General features: G+C 41.7%; 1 protein-coding gene across 18 annotated transcripts in view; it reads right to left on the reverse strand.

Moving 5' to 3' along the window:
• The window catches only part of epb41l2 (erythrocyte membrane protein band 4.1 like 2), a 46,252-nt gene that overhangs the window by 17,663 nt on the left and 6,661 nt on the right, over positions 1 to 21,928 (reverse strand). For 17 of the 18 annotated variants that reach the window (XR_009233654.1, XM_058613280.1, XM_058613276.1 and 14 more), the window contains exons 2-12: positions 13,746 to 13,963; positions 13,120 to 13,305; positions 11,732 to 11,995; positions 8,413 to 8,517; positions 8,233 to 8,275; positions 4,524 to 4,599; positions 2,983 to 3,079; positions 2,759 to 2,883; positions 2,525 to 2,612; positions 593 to 745; positions 315 to 412 (exon numbers count right to left, since the gene is read on the reverse strand). Coding sequence is in view for 17 of the 18 variants with exons in the window: in XM_058613280.1 (XP_058469263.1) it covers positions 315 to 412; positions 593 to 745; positions 2,525 to 2,612; positions 2,759 to 2,883; positions 2,983 to 3,079; positions 4,524 to 4,599; positions 8,233 to 8,275; positions 8,413 to 8,517; positions 11,732 to 11,995; positions 13,120 to 13,305; positions 13,746 to 13,949 (1,439 nt within the window). In the remaining variant the exon portion in view is untranslated. Of the gene's footprint in view, positions 1 to 314; positions 413 to 592; positions 746 to 2,524; positions 2,613 to 2,758; positions 2,884 to 2,982; positions 3,080 to 4,523; positions 4,600 to 8,232; positions 8,276 to 8,412; positions 8,518 to 11,731; positions 11,996 to 13,119; positions 13,306 to 13,745; positions 13,964 to 17,831; positions 17,918 to 21,928 lie in introns of those variants that run through there. The other variant, XM_058613269.1, reaches the window with a different exon arrangement.

A 21,928-nucleotide genomic window follows, 5' to 3' on the forward strand; every position in this document is an offset into this window, starting at 1 on the left:
GATATTAAAGCTTACTCCCTTGTTCCTTCTCTCTTTCAAACACGTAAACAGACTCACGGCAACTACAAACACAACAATGCAAAGCCCTTATTTGAATTTTTGTGCATGCGTTTTGGTGTGCATGTTTTGCCCCCAGGGATCAAATCAGTAAAAAGCTAAAAGAATTGCTGACAAAGAGTCTTAATAAGTCTGATAAAACACAGGTTACTTCAGTGAACACTATTCACCAAGATGTCTCTTTGCCTGTAAATCTGAGGTCCATGTATAGTACATGTGTTCTCCACAGAGCGCGTTAAGAGTGTGCTCGTTTCTACCTGAAGAAACTGTGATTCTCCACGCAGACTTTCCACAGCCGTTTGGCAGATCGATGGTTCTGCAGTTTGAATCCCACTGTGCTCTCAAACTGCTCCGTCTAGCAAAGAGAAAACAAAATTAAGACATCTTATCCGCTGCAAACGGCACAAAACGCTATGTGTATTCTGTTTTGTTAACAGTAGACAGATTGATGTCTGTTCTTATGCGCAGGACTGAGTAAATACTATCCACAGCCGATGTTTACTTTGCACATGTGTGTATGTCCAGGGGTACAAACCTCTCCTGGTCTGATCTTAATGTAGAAGTTGTTCCTCTTGTATGAAATCTTGAGTATTTTGGGCCAAGCGAAGCGATTTATCCGGAGTCTGTCTTTGTAAACCAGGAGTCCGTTGGCACACACACCTAGCATGATGTCCACACCCTCAGAATCCTGCAGGAAGCAGATGAAAAATGCACACAAGAGATATTGATTGTGAAATTATTAACAAATCTCCATGAAACATTTGAATGGCTGTTTGGCCTATTTAGACCGATTCAGCACATTGATTGATTCCTTAAGTAGTCTGCTTAAGGTCAATAGTAACTCAATTACAACATGCGTAAACACTGTCATTAGGTACAGTAACAGAGCAGACAAGCTCACTCACAAAGCTTTTAAGTCCAAATCCATCTGGTGATGGTAAGGGTCCTATTGATTACAGTGGTGAATTAACAGAAGAAAAATTGGTTGGACTAATGGAGGAAGCAATACGCTGATAATGGACAGTTTTACTGGGACATGGACACATGTCACATGGCCTTGGCATGCTTTTAGAGAGCCATCGATCTCCGTGCTTGTGCTGAAACACTCCGGGTTTGACTCTTAACAGAGCAGATGCAGATGTAGTTTTTTTTTTGGTTTGTTTTTTCAAACTACTTTTCACTCTTATTCTGTTGTTTCTGAGACCAAATAATGACTTTTCAATGATTGAAGCAAGACAAGTCTTAGTCACTCTGGAAGAGAGCGCCTCAGTTTGAAAGCTAATGCCAACCATCTGTTGTCGATGCTCCATTCATTCAACATTATATAACAAGGTTATTAAAGGGATGATGTAATAATGATGGTCGATTTTGACCCACTCTAAAATACTACTGGACATCATGGTCTGAATTTTTAGTGCATTCATTGATTCTGTAAAAACAACTTTTGCATTTACCTAAATAAACTATAATGTGTACATAGTGGGACCTGCTTTACTACGTTTACGCTGCTGCTAAACCAATGACTCTTCATCATGCTGTTTACAGCATCATCCATTACACTCAGAAATGTTTGTATTAATTATTCCAAGTTCCTTGTTTCCCTAGTCCCAAGTTTTATTATTAATATTTCCCATTTATGTTTAACATGTATGAACTTTTGTGCCTTTTTCAGTAAACTTTTTAACATGAGATTGTATCTGTGTGAAGTTATTTGTTGCAAAATGATCAGACCAAAATCACGTTCACCTTTGTCTATAATAATAAGCTCTACAACAAACCAGCTGATGCAATTCAAATAAACCCAACCACCACACAACAATGATTGAGCGGGGGAAAAACTCATTTGTGTTTTTCCAAATGATTGCCTTTGGATCACTGAACTATGAAAACTGGCTGAAACAGGTCTGCTGTTTGAATTCCCACATCTTTGGTATGCCATGAAAAAAGATTTTCAACATTTGAAACACTGCTCTCCTCTTCTCCCCTGGCAATCTGTGTCACAAACAAGTGGAGCATACCCTTAAAGGGGACTCACCATTTTCAATCTTTTAAAGGATCGGTCCCCATTTCACTCCCACTACATCTGCCCCCGGCCCCCTCCCCCTTCCTTTGCCTCTTTTCCATGTCTTCAATCTCATTTCCTGTCTTTCTATTTAAGGACTCCTCCTTTTGCTCTCAAGCACATTTACCCATCTTTTCTGCCCATGTTACACAAAGACACAAAAACATGGAAAAATGCACGCTCTCTGCAGATGACCTGCTATCCCAGAGCGAGAGAGAGAGAGAGTGACTTGCTGTGTAACCATGGCAATGATCCCCTTTAATGTTTGTACAGCTGACACACATTCACTCACGCAGATACAGTGACACCAACATGCAGACCCCCACATCTAAGAAACTGTGTTAATCTCCAGACACAGCAGAGCAGAGCAGAGCAGAGCAGAGGGGAGGGGAGGATTATTTGTACCTTAGCATGGTGCAGGTCTACTCCATACATGGACAGTTTCTTGGCATTCTCTAAAAACTGTGCGTCAGCCTGAGCTGGTGTCATTCCCCTAAACACATCAAAAGGAGAAATATTAAGAACAGTCAAGTCATCCATAATATGCAGATTACATAGTATGTGGGGAGAGATTAGTTACAGACATGCAGATTTTTTGTCTCCCAGTACTTTGGAGAAAATCACTGTGTCCTTGCTTACCTGTGAGACTTGTGGAGTTCAAGTATCTTCTCCTCCATCTCTTTGTTCTGACTGGGCGCAAAATTCAGCTGGCTCATGAAGTCCACAGGGCGAGGTTGATCGGGTTCATAGTCACCGAATTCTGCCTGCAGACCGATAAAAGACAAGTCAATTAGCCAATACGAAGACAAATCACGTAAACTGTACACTCGAGCTTTTAGGGTGCACAGGTTTGAGCACTTTACCTGCAATGTGTATGAACCCAGCAGAGCATGAGTGACGAACGAGCAAGGCAGCCGGCCAGAAGCTACGTCTTCACGAAGTTGCAAACACAGCAGGTACCTACAAGAGCAAGAAATGGGAAAAAGATTGATTTTGTAGACAAATGTTAGTCTAGTAGTCACAGCAGGAAAAACTAACCATGTTGCCAAACGGGTGGGTACACTGGTATGTTGGAATAACCTGATGTCTAATCCTCGCCATCAAATACCCAAACTCCATTGCATAACATGTACATTTGCAAGTTAGTGAACTGTCCAGTGGTTTTGCGGATGCACGGCAGAGTAAGCTATCCTCTGCATGAAACCTTCACGGGAGAATTCATCATGTGAATGAAGCTTGTGTGAATGACACCTCAGGTTGCTGGTGAATGCATCATCCTGGCCACAAAGAATCCGAGGTCACTTAAGCAGGGCGAGCACTGCGGGCTTAAATCTCAGTCATCCAGTGAGAGTGTTTTCTCTTCAGTGGAGAAAAACAGAGTCGAGTATTTATGTGACCTAACACTGTGTTGGACATTCGAAAAAAAAATAATTGAGCGGGCTCTAGAGTGTCAAATATAATCCTCAAGAGAGTAATACATTTTGAGGCAGAGGTACCCTTTTAATCACACAGCAGGACTGCATTGTATGAGTTATCCTGGCTCTTTACACTCATCTTTAGCTGTAAAAGAAAATGAGTGGACTATGATTTGTCAAACAGATCATAGCCCACGAAGAAACTAAATTGGCTGTAATCAGTCCAATAAACCAATAAAGCATGAAGTTAAGCAATCTGGAGGAAGAATTAAACAATAAGTTGCTAAGTAGGACATGTAATCACATTTTGGCAGGTAAAAAAAACAGCCTTTGCTTTGTTGTATTGGACCTTTACAGGTATTACTACAAGTATAAAGGACTAATTATAATAATCAGCATAGGACAATGGTAGGTACTTGCCTCAGTGTCCCGTGTTAACGTGCTTGTGTGTTATTGTGTCCTTATTTCGCCTTTAGCTACAACCATCAGAGAAGTTGTTCGCTCCATTAGACATACACTTCGCCCTAAATGCAATGTGCTTGGAGCATGCCTGCGTGTGGGTGTGCATATGTATAAACAGGCTCTGATAAAAAAAAAAAAAAGTGTACCCCACATGCCAACAACTGAACCAACTCCACAGACAAAGTAAGTGGCACACTGAGAAATACACAGCAGGGGGAAAAAAAGTGTGTCATATTTTAGCTCTGTGGCCAGTGGAGACCAAAAACAGGGTGACAAATAAGATTTCCATTCATCAGGTAACCAGAAACACTGCTCCATTTCACTGTCAAACAGTGTCACTGTGAATGTGGAAGTGGTTTCTTGACACTTTCAAACAACTGGGAAAGGTGACAATAACAAAAAATAAATACTGTGTTAAACATCATGGTCTCTTTCCCCAAATGGCCATAAAAAAAGCAGACTTTAGTAAACAATGGTAACATCTCTGACGTGTGTGCGTGCATGTGTGTGTGTGTGTGTGTGTGTACCTGGTAATGTCCTCAGAGAGCAGTGAAGGGTCGGGAGGGTAGAACTTGACATTGAATGCAAACTGCCAGTTGTTACCTGCAGAAAGAAAGACAGTTAAAAACCTTTCTCCTCTATTAACTTGCAAAATCTCATAACCGCCACTTATCAGAAACAAAAACATGTCCTTCAGGATCACCATCACTAACAGCTTCATGATAGCGTCTCATGGTTTCCTTTTGCTTTAGACTAATCTCATTTCAATCTCCGCTTGGTTCCAATTTCCTTTTGTCATTACTGCAGGACTCCATATTGCCATGCCTTCCATCCCTTCCTATCTCCACCCAACAACCATACACACACACATTTCCACACACATAGACACACACTCGATAAAACATGGAGATCACATCGTCTGGAAAATTCAATTGGGGGAGAAGCTGACGTCAAGTCACGACCATTTTCTCCCCCAAGGTCATGGACACATCCATGTGTACACATACTCACAAACATAAAACGTGCAAGTAGACACGCACCAATAAAACCACACATACACAGGAGCACCCATCTCAGGGAGCGGGAACGATGAGCAGCGTAAAATATGTATTATTTCTTCCAATGATGACATTTTGTTTCTGGATGTACACATAAAATAACACAACAAAGAATATCAAGTGCAGCGATTCCCTCTTTCACTCTGTGTGTGTCCGATGGCGAGTGAATATCGATGTATGTTAAGTGTAGACATGAGACATGTCTGGACGTGAGATTGAGTTTGCATGTCTTCTTGGCAGCGCTAAGTGTTCCGATTCTCTTGTGACCGTTATGTCTTTCTACACTACCACGGGCTACCCATTGTTCTTCCTCACAACCTATAGATTATGTGTACAGAGAGACATTCAATTCAATAAGACACACCCTCTCACGCACATCCTGGTTAAAATAACTCCACTCCCTTTATATTTGCAGTTTCTATTCATCATTTCTTCACCTACTTGTATTCCTTTAAAAGTGTTTTCTTTCTAAATTGGATTTTATGCCACACAATGTTCCAGCACTGCTTGTGTAACAGTAGGTTAAAAATTACGATATGAAATCCAGTCTAAATCCAGTTCAGATGTCTTTCGTTTTGTGTATGCCCGATAAAGCACACAAAAATCAGAACATGTGCCCTTTTAGTTCTCAATCCAGAATCGCGACTGGATTGGATAAAAATGTATATAATGACACGCGTAGTATCAGATAGGTGAGACACCCTGGGGTTAGTTTGATTATGTGAAGAACGTGAGTGCTGCTGCTGCTGCTGCTGCTGTTAAACATTAACAACAGCCACAGGTCCTGCAGAGGTCCCCGGCCTGGACTAAGAGAGAAGCTTCAGCTTTGCTGCTCAGCCTCCAGTCAAATTAACCATGACATCAAGAGAGCAAAGAAATCTTGTTCCCATTATCTGGAACAGTGAAGTCTAAGAAGGAGCTCAGAAGGACCACTGGAACTTTTACTTTCTCTGCTCGAGTCACACTTTGAGGATTGGCAGTTGCAGACCGTTTCCATGCATGATATGATCTCACTTAAGACAGCACACCTTTGAAAATCAAAATTCCCCGTCTCATTCTGACATCACACTCTGCAACTAATTGGGGTCAGTGTTCTTTCTTAATCCTCCACCACCCTTCTTCTCAAGTGTGCTCACATTTTCCCCCAACTTTCTAAATCACGTGATCAACGCATTTTTCCTTCATCCGTCAAAATATTGAGCATCGACTGAATGGAATCAAGGATTTGGAGAATCGTGACACTCATAGTATATATAAAAGATTTAACCACAGGAACTACCTGACCACTGAAACCACACACACACACACACACACACACACACACACACACACACACACACACACACACACACACACACACACACACACACACACACACACACACACACACACACACACACACACACACACACACACACAATGCTTGTCATAGAAACAGCTTCAAAGGTGTGTGCAGGGGATTTAAAAATAGAGCCTAACAACGTAAAGAACCATCAAATCTACAACCTCAAGTAAACTTGATCTACGAGACTACCAATTTATTTAGCAGCGTATTTTTGTGCCTATAAAAAAACTCCAATCTTACAGGTGATAAATGATTTTTCCCCCCCTAATTGTCCACTGTATATAAAAGCAAGAGCAGCTGCTTGATGTTTCCATCATAATTCTCTCCCTCATAAAATCTTATGAGGGTCTATGTTTATCCAAGCCTACTATGTAGTGATGTAGCATTACGACAGCCAAGTGTACACGGATGGAAGTTTGGAGCAAAACAGTCGTACACTGGTGTGGTTTGTCCATATACACACACATGCACAGACGGAGGCCTCCAACTCACATGATCACAGGCACACATGATAGTGTAATCCTCTGCACTCTCCCTCTCAGTATAAACATTCAAACACACGGAGAAAAATGGAACCCAGTGAACACTTGTAGCCAGACATACACCATTCATCCATGAACCACAGGCACACACACAGCTACACAGCCACAAAAACACAGGCATGCACACTCACCACTACATTCTCTGATGTGCACAGATCCACACAGAGCCACACGCAGCCTCGCATCACAAGCTCACATGTACTAAATCTAAAATAAACTTTATGAGCCAAAATTATATGGTTTTTTTTCCTCTTAAACGTCTGACCGAGTTTTATACTATATTTTAAAGCCGGTTTGACCTGTACTGTCAAGGAAGGAAATAAAAACCAAAATAAAAAAAAAACAGTCAAGTTGTGATTGATTGCATCTGATTAAATCTGATTGCAATATATTATATGTTGTTGATATGCGAGTTAAGAAAGGTTTAGCAGTAACCTCCCATGCTGAGGTCAATACTAACATTAACTCTATATAAGAAATTTGACTCCTCTGGTCAAAACCCCCCGACTTCGACAGGTTTTGAATAGTGGGAATGTGTCAATCAATGCAAATTCTGACATCATTTCCAGGGCAACACTGTGACTCGTGTTCACTTTCCAGATGTTGGCATAGTTGCCATTAGTCTTTAGGGAACCTTACTTAGGCCTGCACTCAACAACAACATGGGTGATCCAGGGGTAAAAAGAGGGAAGTACCAGAGATTTGCATTTCCTTGTTTATGTAATAAACAAATGAATGAATAGAAATGGTCACCCCCCCCAGCATTGTCTCTTTAATAACCAAACAAATACAATGGCAAACTGGAGAAACAATAATACTTAATAATTCTTTCAGTTTCAATAGGGTCATATGCACTTATAAATATGCTGAACTTCAAAATGCTGATAAACCATGGACTAAACCAGAAAGTGGGGCCAATTTTTCCAGTCTTACACATATGCTGTGTGCAAAAAAATAAAACAAAACATTGTAACCTTGCCCCACATTTATAAATCAACAACAGTTATAAAGAGATTGATGAATAATGAAGCAGAGTAATCACACGGTGGTAGCCCTGTGCATGCTGCCATACTGCTGCTGTTGTTTGGTGTCAAATGTCTTTTGGTTTCGTTTGGCTTTATTGTGATGGAGCTTGTTTTTCCAGCAGTATGAGGATATGTGATCCGATTCATTCATTTAATATGTATTAATCTATTGTCTTTTGGTTATTATGTGCCACACCTTGCACAACATGGACGGATGGATGGATGGATGAAAAACCAAGAGAGAGCGACTTCAACATAAAACTTACTGCGGATCTGCCTCTTGATTTCCTTCATGGGATCCAAACAGCTCTGTGAGTAGAGAGTAAACAGAAGATGAACACAGAGGACAGTCAAAGTCTGTCACAAAACTGCATGACAGTTCACATAACTGACTTATTAGGCACACAGTATATCCTGTGTACGTGTGTGTGTGTACAGATACATACCGTCTGTTCATGGTTGTCCTTGTATGTCAGTCCAAAGTAATCTTTTTCCAGCAGATTAAGGTGATCACACACCTTAAAGAATAAGAACTGGCCCTTAGCACGTTTCTGTGGAGTTGGAGACACAAAGATTAAAACTAGTAGTGTCTGTTACATTGAAGCCAAATGAGTTCACACAGTGCTGGTTAGGCCCATCAGTGCCATGCAACTCTCAGTGTTTCTTAGTATCTCAGCATCATTAATGCCAAAAAGTGGATTATACTGCTAAAAAACATACACTTTCAGCAGTTTGACTGCATTTAACGCTTCTTACAACCGAGTAGTGGTGGTGCAAGATCACTTAGGGATACGTCATGCATTGGTAATTCCTCAGGGGGGCTACAGAAGTCACGCACTGGAAATTGAAAACTTGCCGATTAGATTTAAACTGGAAAATACAATTAAAAGCTACTGCATACTGTAAATGTTTCCCGATCTCAAGTTCAAACAAAGCCTGAGAAATGTGCCAGCAAAAAAAGGAGTACATTTAAAAAGTCCTTTATGCATCATTTAGTGAGATGGATGTTTCTGTCCATAGCTCCCAATCAATGCATCTCTGTTCCTCCCGTTTCACTATAAATCCACTTCTTTATTCTCTTGATCTTTTTTCTCCAGTCTCTCCATCTGTTTTTGGCCAACAAATTCCTTCATAACTCCCGATGGGACCCTTGGCTATAAAATCCTCCACACTCAACTATGACAATGACATTTAGCACACATCCATGCATGCATGCAGTGGCGTACACGCACATAAACACAGAATGGCGCCCTTTGGACAGAGAGAAGGTCAGACAGAGAGAGAGAGAGAGAGAGAGAGGGTGGGAAAAAAAGTCAAGAAAAAAAAAGGAAATAATTTAGTAATGCCCATTCCTTTTCTGTTAGCACAGCCTCAGTCGGGTGTACAGACAGTGAGAGTGGCGTTCCACAGACGGCGTGGTGAAAGTGGAACAAAGGGGGATGAAAGAGGCCATTTTTCTTCTCCTCTGGGGACAGCTGAAAACATCTTACACACACTCAGAGAGTCTGCATTCTGAACACCCATAGAATGTGACCTTTGGGGGGTTTAACTGACTGTGACAATGTGCTTCAGAGCAAGGCACTACCTCACGACAACTGTCTAATGTCTGCAGGACGTTGCAGTGATCTGAACTCATACAACACCGAGTTGAGAAAAGCTCAATTAAAACTACAATTTCATCAATATATACCAAACTGTTGCAACTGCAACATTCAGAAACGGTCACAGAAATACATGAATTAGGTGTGAAATCCTAAAATCTATAAAAATAATAAATAATGTGACCATAAAAGAGCTACATGGACAAAGTGTGTCTGCTCTGTGTGTTGAACTCACAGCAACTGTGCCTCATATTATACAAGTACTATTTGACTCAGACCTAATGGCTTCTATGAAACAGTGTTTTAAAGCGTGTGACACTGAAATCCCACTGAAAACAATGCCAATGAAATTCTTGGTAACTTTAAGACCATGTGACGCTAAGACTCTCCTTTGAAACGTACTCATGTGGCGAGCCTGACCAAGGTTTGCATTCAAGGTACTGCAACCAATAAAACGTGAATTAAGTTACTACACTGGAATTAAATTGATGCCATCAAGGAATATATAGAACAGATGGAATAACATGGTCAGGTAGTCAGCACAGTGTGCGTGTGTGTGTGTGTGTGTGTGTGTGTGTGTGTTGGAGTCAGGCTGGGCAAAAACAGAAAATTCAATCTCTGGAATGCATTGTGCATCTCTCCCTCTCACGACCTAACTATGCCAGTGTGTGGAGGGAGGGATGGATGGATATGCGAGTGTGTGTGTGTGTGTCTCTCTCTCTGTGTGTGTGTGTATACTTTGGGACAATAGCAGTTAGTTGCAGTATCAGCGCGATCTGTTGAAAGACAAAGCAGATACTGTTCAAACAGCCATAGACACTCAGACGCATGCTGTGGGGCGTTGGCACACTGTAGATTAGGAAGTGGGTTTACCACGGTAAAGATGCCGGTTCAAATTCCCAGAGAAAATCTGGGCTTGGAGAAAGCTCCCTATGTATTCTAGAGCTGTAGTGTTTTGAAGCAGACAGTGGATCTGTGGGGTGGCTATTCTGGGCAGTTTCCAACTGAATGTGTGGGAATGGTTAAATATGAGCAGTCTACTTTGGGAAACACAACCATTTCAACCACAAGAACCGCTAATAATGAGAAAAACACACATTGTCACAGAAACACAATGAGCAACAGTAATATGATAGTTAGCATTGAATTATTGCATCGCTTGACCCAAAATGACTTAAATTCACTAACCACTAAAATAACCCTGAATCACACCCAGTGTGAGGGACAGATGATTTTATGAATATCAGCACGTGTGCTTCCGTGTGTGTCTGTGTGTACGGCATGTGGTTGTTGGAGGAGCAGATGCAGAACAGTAATCTGGTTGGACCCCCCCCCCCCCCAAATTAACTGCCAGGATTGTGTGTGTGTGTGTGTATATGTGTGGGGGGGGGGGGGGGGTGGGGGTCACCTGACAAGTCCCTGCAGTAAGCATTTATCCCCTAAACAACGCCCCAACACTATGAGTGAGTGAGTGCTTCTGCCATAGTTGTACTTAGAGTCAGAAAGTTAAATATCCACTGAAATGTAATCATATTAGCCATTATATCACTGACATGCTGCCACACGCGCGGCCTACTTAACTAGCGTAAGTACATAAGATAATGATCCGATTCATTCAGCGGTTAAAACTTCCACCTTTCATAGATTTTCTTAGCGGCATGTACTGTATGTTTTATTTCAGTGTTCCGTGCATTAGGCTTCAGTCCTTGCAGGGTGTAGTAATACTGCAAGAATGCCTGACTGAACATTTTTGTCCAATCACCATTTTTTCTCTTCTCTAATTTGACCAATCATCATAGTAGCACGGCCAAACATCGTGTAAGGCGATCACAGTGCCGTGTTTGGGTGGACCGCAAGATGAAGTCACTGGATGACACACACACACACACACACACACACACACACACACGTCTGTCGTCCAAAAATCTTGGGAGACTTTCACATGGTAACAATGATGCATTGGTTTGATCTCATGTGATCAGAACAGAACTAAACTCTGAGCACTTGTTTTTCTTACATTAACAGATGTTTAGGAAATGTGGTGAGGCTGCTTTTACAATTGACAGCAGCACTGGCAGACAAAGCAGTGTAACATTAGGCAACAACAAAGTTTAAAAACACTAAATTCTAATGTTAAATTATAATGTATGCTCCAGCGTCTTACCTCCACCTCACAGGAGAAGTCTGTCCCATCCAGTAGCGTCACATGGCATACCACCAGTTTCATCTTGGTCTTCCTCACCAGACGAAGGGGAGACTGGAAAATGGAGGTCTGGCCTTCTTCTCCTCCTCCTCCTCCCTCCCCTTCACCTTGCACTTCTCCTTCCTGCTCCTTCTTCTCTTCCTCTACTCCTTGTCCCTCTGTTGTCTCTTTGGTCTCTTCAGGACTTTTCTCAACACTCTCATCCACCTTCTCTTCCTTGGCAGGCTGATAGGAGTTCAGAGGATGAGATGAAAAGCAATGTTAAACCACAGATGCTCACAGGGTCGTCCACTGTGCCCTTTCACGTAAAACCTTCAGATTCTTCTAAAAAAAAAGTCAGCATTTGTTCATTAAATCTGTTTGTCTACAGTAAACAAGAGAGATCGCTGCTTTCTCTACCAGTCTCCCTATGTGATTTCCCATCTCTTGTGAATCTGCTCTTGCATCAGGCATTTTTATTTGACCTGGTAATAGTAATGTTGATGTCACTGGGTGGGCCCGCGTGGCTTAATGTGATTAGTGGTTGGAATAGTTTGTGTGTGTGTCTGCGTGTGTGTGTGTGTGTATGTGTATGTGTGTGAGTGTGTGTGAGGGAGCAATGTTTCAATCTCCCACCCTCCCCAGGCTGTGCAGCACTTTAAAAGATTCTGTTTGCACAGCTGTGAATCACCAAAGTGTCTTCAAAGAGTTTGAGAATTGTGAAAATATGTGTCAGACAGAGGACAAAATTTGCTCCTGCAAAATACTTTTTATCACCTTGTGACTACTCCATGCAATCTTTAATGTAGGCTATGTGACAAATATCTGATGTTATTCAGGGTAATCAATAAAATCGTTTTGTTTCATAATCGGCGTTGATTATAAAAAATAATGCACGTTTATGCACTCTTGAGCTCATAATATTGATAAAAGATAAAATCCAAAAACTGTTTGAGAAAGTTTAGTTTTTCATATTTGTATGGTTACACCAAATGCAAAGTGGAGAGGAAAGACATCAAGTCCTGTGCAATGTTTTATGTTTATTTAAGTTAAGCCATTTTGTGAATCATTGGTTATTAAATTCTTATATTAAATCAGACGGAGGAAAAACAAAAGGAAATTGACCAAATGTATTCCCCCAAAAACATCTGCATCATATACGAGCAATCAGCTGCACTGATTTCTAAAGATAAACCAAAGACAGAAGACACAAGAAAACCCATGTCCAAAAAAATCCATATCTGTCAACTGCTAAATTTCAAATATTTATATATGTCAGTTTGTGTGTGGACACAATAAGCCTGAGGGAGTCCTTCAGTCTATTTCACTTTTCCTTGTGGAGAGCAGTTATAACAGTATGTAATCAGTACCTCAGTGTCCGTGCTGGCTTTGGAATGAGGTTTTTCTTCTTTTTCCTTCAATTGCTCCGACTTTACTGCCTCCTTCTCTGGCACTTCATCTGCGAGACCGTTCACTTCTGGGGCAGGCCCCTCCTCTTCCTGCTTCTCCACACTAATGGCTTCCTCTTTGAGTGCCGCCTCCTTGGTTGGAGAAGTCTTCAGAAGTCAACGGAAGACAATATTGTGAAAACAGAGACATTACAAAGCGGACATACAGTCGTGTGCAACAGTCTTTGACCACCATTAGATCTGTTGTTTGAGCAACACTATAATGATACCAATAAACACTTTACTGGGACACACCCAGAACATTTACAAATATTTTAGAAAAAGAAACCCCAGCTTCTATAGGTTTTAAGTGTCAAGTATTTAGTGTGATCTACTTCTATGACCCTGGTTCTAAAATGGAACTCTTTGTTGTGAAAAAGGTCTATTACGGCAGGTTTATTCAAGACATGCTTGAGCATCACATGTCTTGAGTAGGACATGTCAGTTAAACTAATATGTATACTCATCAATTCATTCCCAGTTGTGCTAAAATAATTAATTAACGATGCTTTTTATTCAGTGATAATAGCAGAGAGAATTTACTGTACCTGACTTAGAGATTTCTGCTTTTTAAGCCATGTTGGCAGGAATTTAGATATTCCCTTTCCCTCCTTCTCTTTCCCCTTCTCCTCTCCCTCAGCGCTCGCTACTTCCTGGGTTTCTTCTGTTGCCTTCTCCGATTGGTCCGGCTGATCAGCCGACTCCTCTGCTTTCTCCTTCACCTCTGTCTCAGAGCCCACTTCTGTTGTCATGGTGACAGATCAACCTGCAGGGAGAGAAAGGGAAAGTGATGGAGAGGTGTTAGATTTCAAACAAATCAAATAGGATGGTTTAAATAGTATGCTTTTCATTTGTATATTCTGGGATACATCTTAATGCTGAGAATGATACGAGTTGCTTTGGTTAAGAATGTCACTCGCTTTGACTGAAAAAAGACTGCCCCACTGATTTTTGCCAGCAGCATTACTTTTTTATGTCATGTAAGGTTGATTTTACCCTGGCATATATTTTATAAATGAGCTACACATGGTCATGTTAAGCTTTGAGCGACATTAGTGTTCAGCCCAACAATGGACTGGCGCCCTGTCCAGGTCGTACCCCGCCTTTTGCGCTATGTAAGCTGGGATTGGCTATTATGGTAGGTACCTTGTCACAAATGCAATAGAAAACCACAGTCCAATATTAGGCTGATATAAGAGAGCTGATATCCTGGCCCTTTGTCTCCCAGTAGTTAGCACATGAGCTCATAGCAGTTTGAAACATTAGCTTTTGGGTTGGGCCATCTCTTTTTACGCAAGAAGACAAAAACGCAAGAGTTTTGATGTCTCACACACACACACACACACACACACACACACACACAACACACAACACACAACACACTTCATCCGGGTCAACAGCTGGTTACAAGCAGTCGCACACTTCAGCGCACTTAACTCGCAGAAGAGGGTGAATTGACTGAATTCTTAATGACTGAGTCAATGTTATTACCCCCGCAGCTGTGGTCAACACATACACATACACACACTCTTCAACCCAAATATCTTTGGCAGCTCTGTCCACGCACACCCAATCAAAGCAACAGACACTGTTATTTAGTGTGACACTAATCTGGTGATAACACTAGATGACCATGACATTGGTCTTGAGGGCTTGTTGAGGTCAGGATTTGCAGTGTACCTGCATACACAGCCTGTTTCACTCTGGTGGGTGTGTGTGTGTGTGTGTGTGTGTGTGTGTGTTCGATTGTACCCAGCTTCAGGCTGAAGGTTAGGCATGATTCATACTCTATTAAGTCACTGTCCTGAATCTCTCTAATTCCATTTTTTTCCATCACACACACACACTATAGCTCTCTGCCCCCCCCCCCCCCCCTCTCTATTATTCATTACATAAGATTTTTACTCCCAGACCGTTTTACTCTGACTTGCTCTTTTCTGCCATGCCACCTTCAATGAGAGGACACACACACACATCCACAGAGTGCTCAGCAGTGGATGTGTGTAGGGCGGGGGCCGGTGTAAAAATAGAACAGGTCTCCTTAGGCCTGATGGGGTGATGAGCTAGGGAGGGGAGGAGGAGAGATGCCCATAGAGAGTAGGGCTGAACGATATATCGTTATCGTATCGATATCTAGATATGAACATTCAAGATATTCATATCGCAAAAGCAACGATATAAACAATAAAGATTTTCCCCCGCGCTCGCCCTACATGTACATTTCTGGCACAATAAACTTCATTTTTACGATTGCCCTTGAATGCACCACTGCGGCCAGCCAACCACAAACCTTATTTCATGCTTGCTGTGGATCGACAGCTGAAGCCAACCAATGACAAACATAGGAGGGCGGGAGGGAGACGGACACTGAGACGCACACACACACACACGACATACACAGCGGGAAAGAAAGTGACATGAGCGTGGAAGATAATGCGGCCGGTGGCGATTTTGTGCCAAAACATAAATCATCGTATTTTAGATTTAAAAAGGATGATGTCAACCAGAGCGAGGTGTTGTGCAGGTCGTGCTTGGCAAAAATTGCGACGAAGCAAGGTAGCACAACAAACATGTTTCACCACCTGAAACAACACCATCGCGTGCTGCACGAAGAGTGTATTACAATGAGAGAAACAACGGGGACTTCTCAGTCATCCCAAAAGAAGCCCAAGCAAAGTGTGTTGAGTGGAAGCAGTGCCTGGTTACTGTTGCAGAGCTGTTAGAAAAATCTTAAAATTGTGCATTGTGTGTGAGCGACGTGCATGTTCCTGTTCTGCAAGAACAAAAGCCTTGCTATGAGATATGCTGATGAACAAGCAAATATCCTTCAGGCGTTTGGAGAGATGTTTCAGGATATGAAAAGTAAACAAAGGAAACTGAACATAATGTATTATTTTAGCTGCTAAATGTGGAAACCAGAAAACCCACTCTACAAAAGCAATGAGCTGGGAAGCAACAAAGGGCTAAAGGCTTGAGACGACAAACATCCCTCTGGTTTAGTTCTACAAAACTGGCTGTATGTCACGAGGATTTTCTTCATCTTTGAGGAACTGACTGCTGTGAGTAGATTCAAATCTACAAAAACAGCTGCGAGTGTCATCATCATTATCATCACTTCCATTTGACATCAGAGGACGCACCAAAGAGAAGCAGCTCCAGCCATCAAATTAGAGAGGTTAGTGTGATGCATGTGTTCAATAATTTAGTCCCCACAAAGGATGCTATTCAAGTGAAATTTTTGTGTTTGTGTGTGTGAGAGAGAGAGAGACAGACAAAGACGGTGAGAGAGACAGAGAGAGTTGGCATCAGATTGTAGGTTTTTGCAAGATGTTTGTCATGGCCACTTAGGGCCTGCTTCAAACCAGCCCTCAACTGTTAAACACCAGGAACCTTGTTCTACCTCTCTTGAAACTTTTTAACTCTCTCCCTTCTCCTGTCTTCTTCCTCTCTCTTTCCATCTCTTTCAGTTGTTCTCACCTACTTTCCAGCACATGGGTGCCTCTTTCACCTTTTCCACTAAATCTTCTGCACTCCCCCCTCTCTCTCTATCCCTTTCTTCCAGGCACCCTTTCATTCTCCTCCAATCACCCACTCACACTATGTCCCCCTGAAACCCCTCCCGTTTCCCTCTTCTTCCCACAGTCCATATAAACAATGGCGATGGCATCATAACAGCCTTCCCTCCTATATGTACACACAGTGATGCATCATATACACAGGGAATGTTTTATGGCAGGAAAACCAGGAAAAACAGGAAAAACAGTATTCCTGTAACTTGGCTCCATCATGTACAATTTATCTAAAAGGCAAGTGTTGCATTATTCAAAATCCTCCTAGTATAAGATACTAATCTTATAATTATCTGAAAGCATACATATATTCATGATACTTGAGACTTGGTTTAGTAGTTTATTCAGTAGGCAGTAAAACTTTAAAGTTTTGTTCGAGTTAACTGATCTATTCTCTTTTCAGTCAGTGCTTTTAAATGACATCAGAGAAAAGGGAATCATTATGTTAGTCTGACAGAAACCGGACAAAATCCAATCAAAAACACACCCAGATAATGTGATTGGGAGTCAAATGACTACTGCATGTAGTCAGACCCCTGCTGGCCTGGTGGCTCTCCTCATGCACCACAGTTTCCACCCTTAGCCAACACCAGGATATAATAGAGGAGGCCAGTTCACAAAAGAAGACGACAACCGCGACAAAAACGTGGTGAAATTCAAGCCAGGGAATGGCACTCGACATGCTAAAAACTAGGCAAACCAGTATAAATCTGCATAATGCTAACAAACTGAAAGGGGGCGTGGCGCCACCTGGCGTAGGAGGGGGCAGACATACTTCAGTCAATAAGTCAATTGCTCCCCCAGTCCATATATACTGAGACAATCACTGTAGTCCTCCTGAATGACATAATCACATAATTGTATATGGACATGAAGTGAATGTCAGTCTCAGTGTTAGACAAGCACAAATGACCTTGATTGGTCCTTTAAAGCTTCAGATTAGTCATCTTTACACCCTACGGCTATTTAACCACCTGCTCTCCAACAGTCTACAGGTTAGACTTTGCCCTTATGCATAAAATGAATGGATAAATGAATCATCATGGACAAGACCAACAGCCTTACCGATTGTTGTCTGTGGTTCTTTCTCTCCTGTAACTCCTTTCCTTTAGCCACTTGTCACCATCCTGAATTCTCAATTTCTTTTTGCTCTTCGATCTCTCTCTGCCTATGTCTCTCCGTTCATGTTGTCTTCCGTCACCTTTACTTTCCCACCTCCAAGAAAATGCCTGTCCTACAAACTGTCATTGCCATTTTCTCTTCTCCGTCATCTCTCCTGCCTCCCTCAGTGCTCCATTCCGCCCCCCCCCCCCCCCCCCCCCCCCCCCCCGAGAGACGATCGCTGACAGAAATGAGGGCAGAAAACCAGAGAGAACAGAGAGGAGTAGGGATGGGAGGTGGAGCTGGTGAGGAAGAATTAGAAAAGAGCAAGATGAGAGAGACAGGGGAGTGGAACGTGGATGGTTGATGAAGGAGAGAGAGAAAGATGGAAACCCCACCTACTGTGCCACATTACAAATGGACACAAATTATAAGGATGGAGACCACACTTCAGCTGTTCCCTCCATCCTCCTCACAGAATAGAGTGCAGGGTTAACTGTTCTTGCGACATCTTAGTTTCAGTCAGTCAACAATCTGTTACTTCATTCCTTCTGAATATTGATCAGAAACAGACTTTTTCCATCTAATACTTTTAAACATTTTTTTAATAACACATCTCTTCAAGTTCGGACTGCAACACGAGTCTTGTTTACTTGTTTCAATCCATTGGTACTGTTGATAAAACATTTCACAGTCTTTTGAACAGTGACATTAATCTGACATTAATATAAACTTAAGCCGTCTTATTCCCCATATGAGAGACCATATTCTTATTTGCATATTTAGAGTGTTGATGTTTTTACCCCATGCACACTGCAGCTGCACCAGTCGAGAAAAAACACACACACACACACACACGACAGCTACTCCACTTACAACTTTATTGCTGTCTGACTGGGCTTTAGGGGTTGTTGTCATAGCAACATTTGCATGACGTGGTCTGTGGCCAAGAGATAAAATTTTATGAGAGAGACAGACACGGGATAGAGAGCAAAAGTCAACAGAGAAAGAGAAGGGATGGATCCAAGTTTCTGACATCAGTGTTCTTGTTTGTTTACTTCTTTGTCAAGCAGATATGACAACATTTAATACAATAAAAACAACATGCAACCCCGCCCATCTCACTCTAGAGGGGGTACAGAAGGGAGGAACGTGTCTCTGTGGAAATGACTTCCATGGACTACAATAAATCCCAATGGAGACAAGATATTGCCACAGCAAAAATAGAGATTAGTGGACATGGATGTGACAATAGAAATTATGACTCTGTCTAAATCCATTCCAAACCACATCAGATATTATGTGGTGGACCTACAGGAACTGCAGCACCTACTTTTCACTCTCTCCATCATGCACCACACCCAACAGATCTGCAACTCCATAACTACAGTCAACTCGGTAACTGTGTTCGCTGCCTGCACAGAGAATTTATTCAAATTAATTCTGCATATATAGCAGAATATTTAGCACTATCCATCCAAGCATCCTTCAATTCAAGAGAAAAGAAACACCTTTAGCCACATCAGAAGTACTAAATGGACCAATAGATTAACTTTTCACAGAGGGCACAATAAAAAAATAAGATGCGAACAATATTCCAGAAACCAATTTAACCAGCCTGGGTGTTTAAGGTGTAAACATGTTGGCATAATAACACATTATAAGCTGTATTTGGAGTGTGCATGGGTAACGTGGTGTGGATCCACCTACAGTGTATATTTACACAAATGTGCAATCCAAGCTTTGCACTAGGAGTGGTACTTCATTGAAACAAGTGACTAAGAGATGACACAGTTTCTGACACTGTGATCCTGATTACACTGTGCTCAATTTTGACAATTTGCTGATAGCTTTTCTCACTTTAAGATGAGAGAAATTCACATCAAATACATTTATAATCTGGAGAGTGGGGACCTGATATGTAAAATGAAATATTTTAAATCTGACCTTGCGTCATGGACCAGTGCAGCACTATACATTGTCTGGTTCAGACCTTTGGACCCCACTGTACTGTATATAAAGGACATCAGTGATGCGAATTGTGATTAATACAAACCTTTTCTGTTAGCTAACTGTACAACAACAGCAATACTTCAGATGTGTGATTTAAGGTGTACTACAGTATATGCATGAAGAGAACACAAGTATCACACAGTAATCATTTTTAAATATGTTTTTCAAATGATGTAAAAATGACCATTACCTCTGATATCACAAATCATAACGCAATCACAATGCCTGTCAAAAATAATATTCAATAAGATACTAATTCAAAATCATTCAGCCCTACACTGGAACATCCAAAATCTTCATGCAGCAAGCCAATGGCTTTACAGAATATTCCAACAGCTAACAGAGAGCCCTAGTTTGGTTTTGAAATAACTGTGCACACACACAGGGGGTAGAATCCTAATCTGTGCTGTCCTCTTGTACTATTTGTCCATCTGTCACACCATGAGAGCTGCACACACACACACACACACACTTCAAAACACATGGAAGCACAAATATACTCCAAATGTTTACATACATGTACTCTTATAATCCCTGATGAACACCCTAGCGATGGATTTGTCTTTCCAATTACACACAGTCACACACAAATACTAAAACACGAGTGGTGTGAAAATTCCCAACATGTCTGTTGCTCTACACTGCACTCTGACACTGAGGATTACACAAAGGATAATCCCTGTGTACGTTTGTGTGCGTCTGTCCGCATGTAGATCCATTTACCACTTCATCCAACTCTCTGGATAAGTCCACACTCATATTATTTTATTTTCAGAATGCATCACTTTCATTATGCTTCTGACCGGTGTCCACAAAACACAAACAGCGCCCTTTGGAAATACTTTTTGTTTCCTTGGATACAAATCTTTCGGATGAGGAGCAACAGAGATCTTTTTTAGTTTAAAGCAGTGTTTTAAAATGAACAGCGAGCCTTTGTCTCTGCTTCTACTCACAATCTATGCGTGACAACAAAATCTCACTGCCTTACCTCCCAGTGTCCCCTTGTTGCCTTAGACTTGAGCTTAGCAAATGAAAGGTCATCTTATAAGTGAGGCTTAGGGGAAGACAACACTTTATCATTACTGCTGTTACTGTGTTATTACTGTCAGCGTGTAACTGCTGGTGTCAGCTGCAAACTCTTACTCTTAAACGACAAGAGATGCTCTTCCAGTTAACTTCTCAGGACTGTAAAACATTCCAAGAATGTTGTCAACTATACTACGCATTTGCTGATATTCATGGATATTATCCGATGTATAATTGACGGTGGATATACCGCCGTCAAAGAGGAAAATAGAGAAAGGTTGTCAGACACCCCCCCTCCCTGACATGCAAGAATAATGGGTCAGCTCAAAACTACTATTGTGAACTGCTAAACTCCTCTATTCAACGATTAAAGCAGTCAGGCGCAAGTGGCCAGTTCGTGTGAACTTGCAGGCGAGTGCTGGTCAGTCACACGAGTGAACAAGAGCAGAGGTGTGTGTGTGTGAGTGAAGGAGTGAAAAAGACAAAATGGAGTGGAGGGAGAAAGCATGCACTAACTGCAGTGTGTGAGTGCAAGGAAATGAAAGACAGTGAAACCACTAGTGAAACTGCACAGCTCGCTCTCTCTCTGGTAGAGGTGGGTGTGGTGTTACTATGGCAACATATATCCCATAGAAGGCGGTAGCAACAGGTGCTTTGTGCTCATTGCAGCTGTCTTGATGCAGAGCAAGTGAACATATCCTGTGGTACAAAGTTTACCATCGATGAGTGGATCATTATTTTTTCATTAGAACACACTAAAAGCGTTACAATCCATTCCCCCCAAATATGGTGATCACACACAGTGATGCACCAACTCAACTCATCGATGCTCTACCCCCTTACCTCCTCACTCCTAGCACTTATTCTGAAGCAGCACATCACCAAGTCACATCCACCTGACAACTACCCTTAACCTTTAAATCTAAAATTAGGCATTCCCCTCACGCAGATCACGAGGTGTCCTCATTTTCACAGCGTTACTCTGTTTTCTCAGTTACTGTGAGAACACGCTCTCTTTAAAC

The sequence above is a fragment of the Solea solea genome, chromosome 17 (assembly GCF_958295425.1).
Source record: "Solea solea chromosome 17, fSolSol10.1, whole genome shotgun sequence".
Lineage (NCBI taxonomy): Eukaryota > Metazoa > Chordata > Actinopteri > Pleuronectiformes > Soleidae > Solea > Solea solea.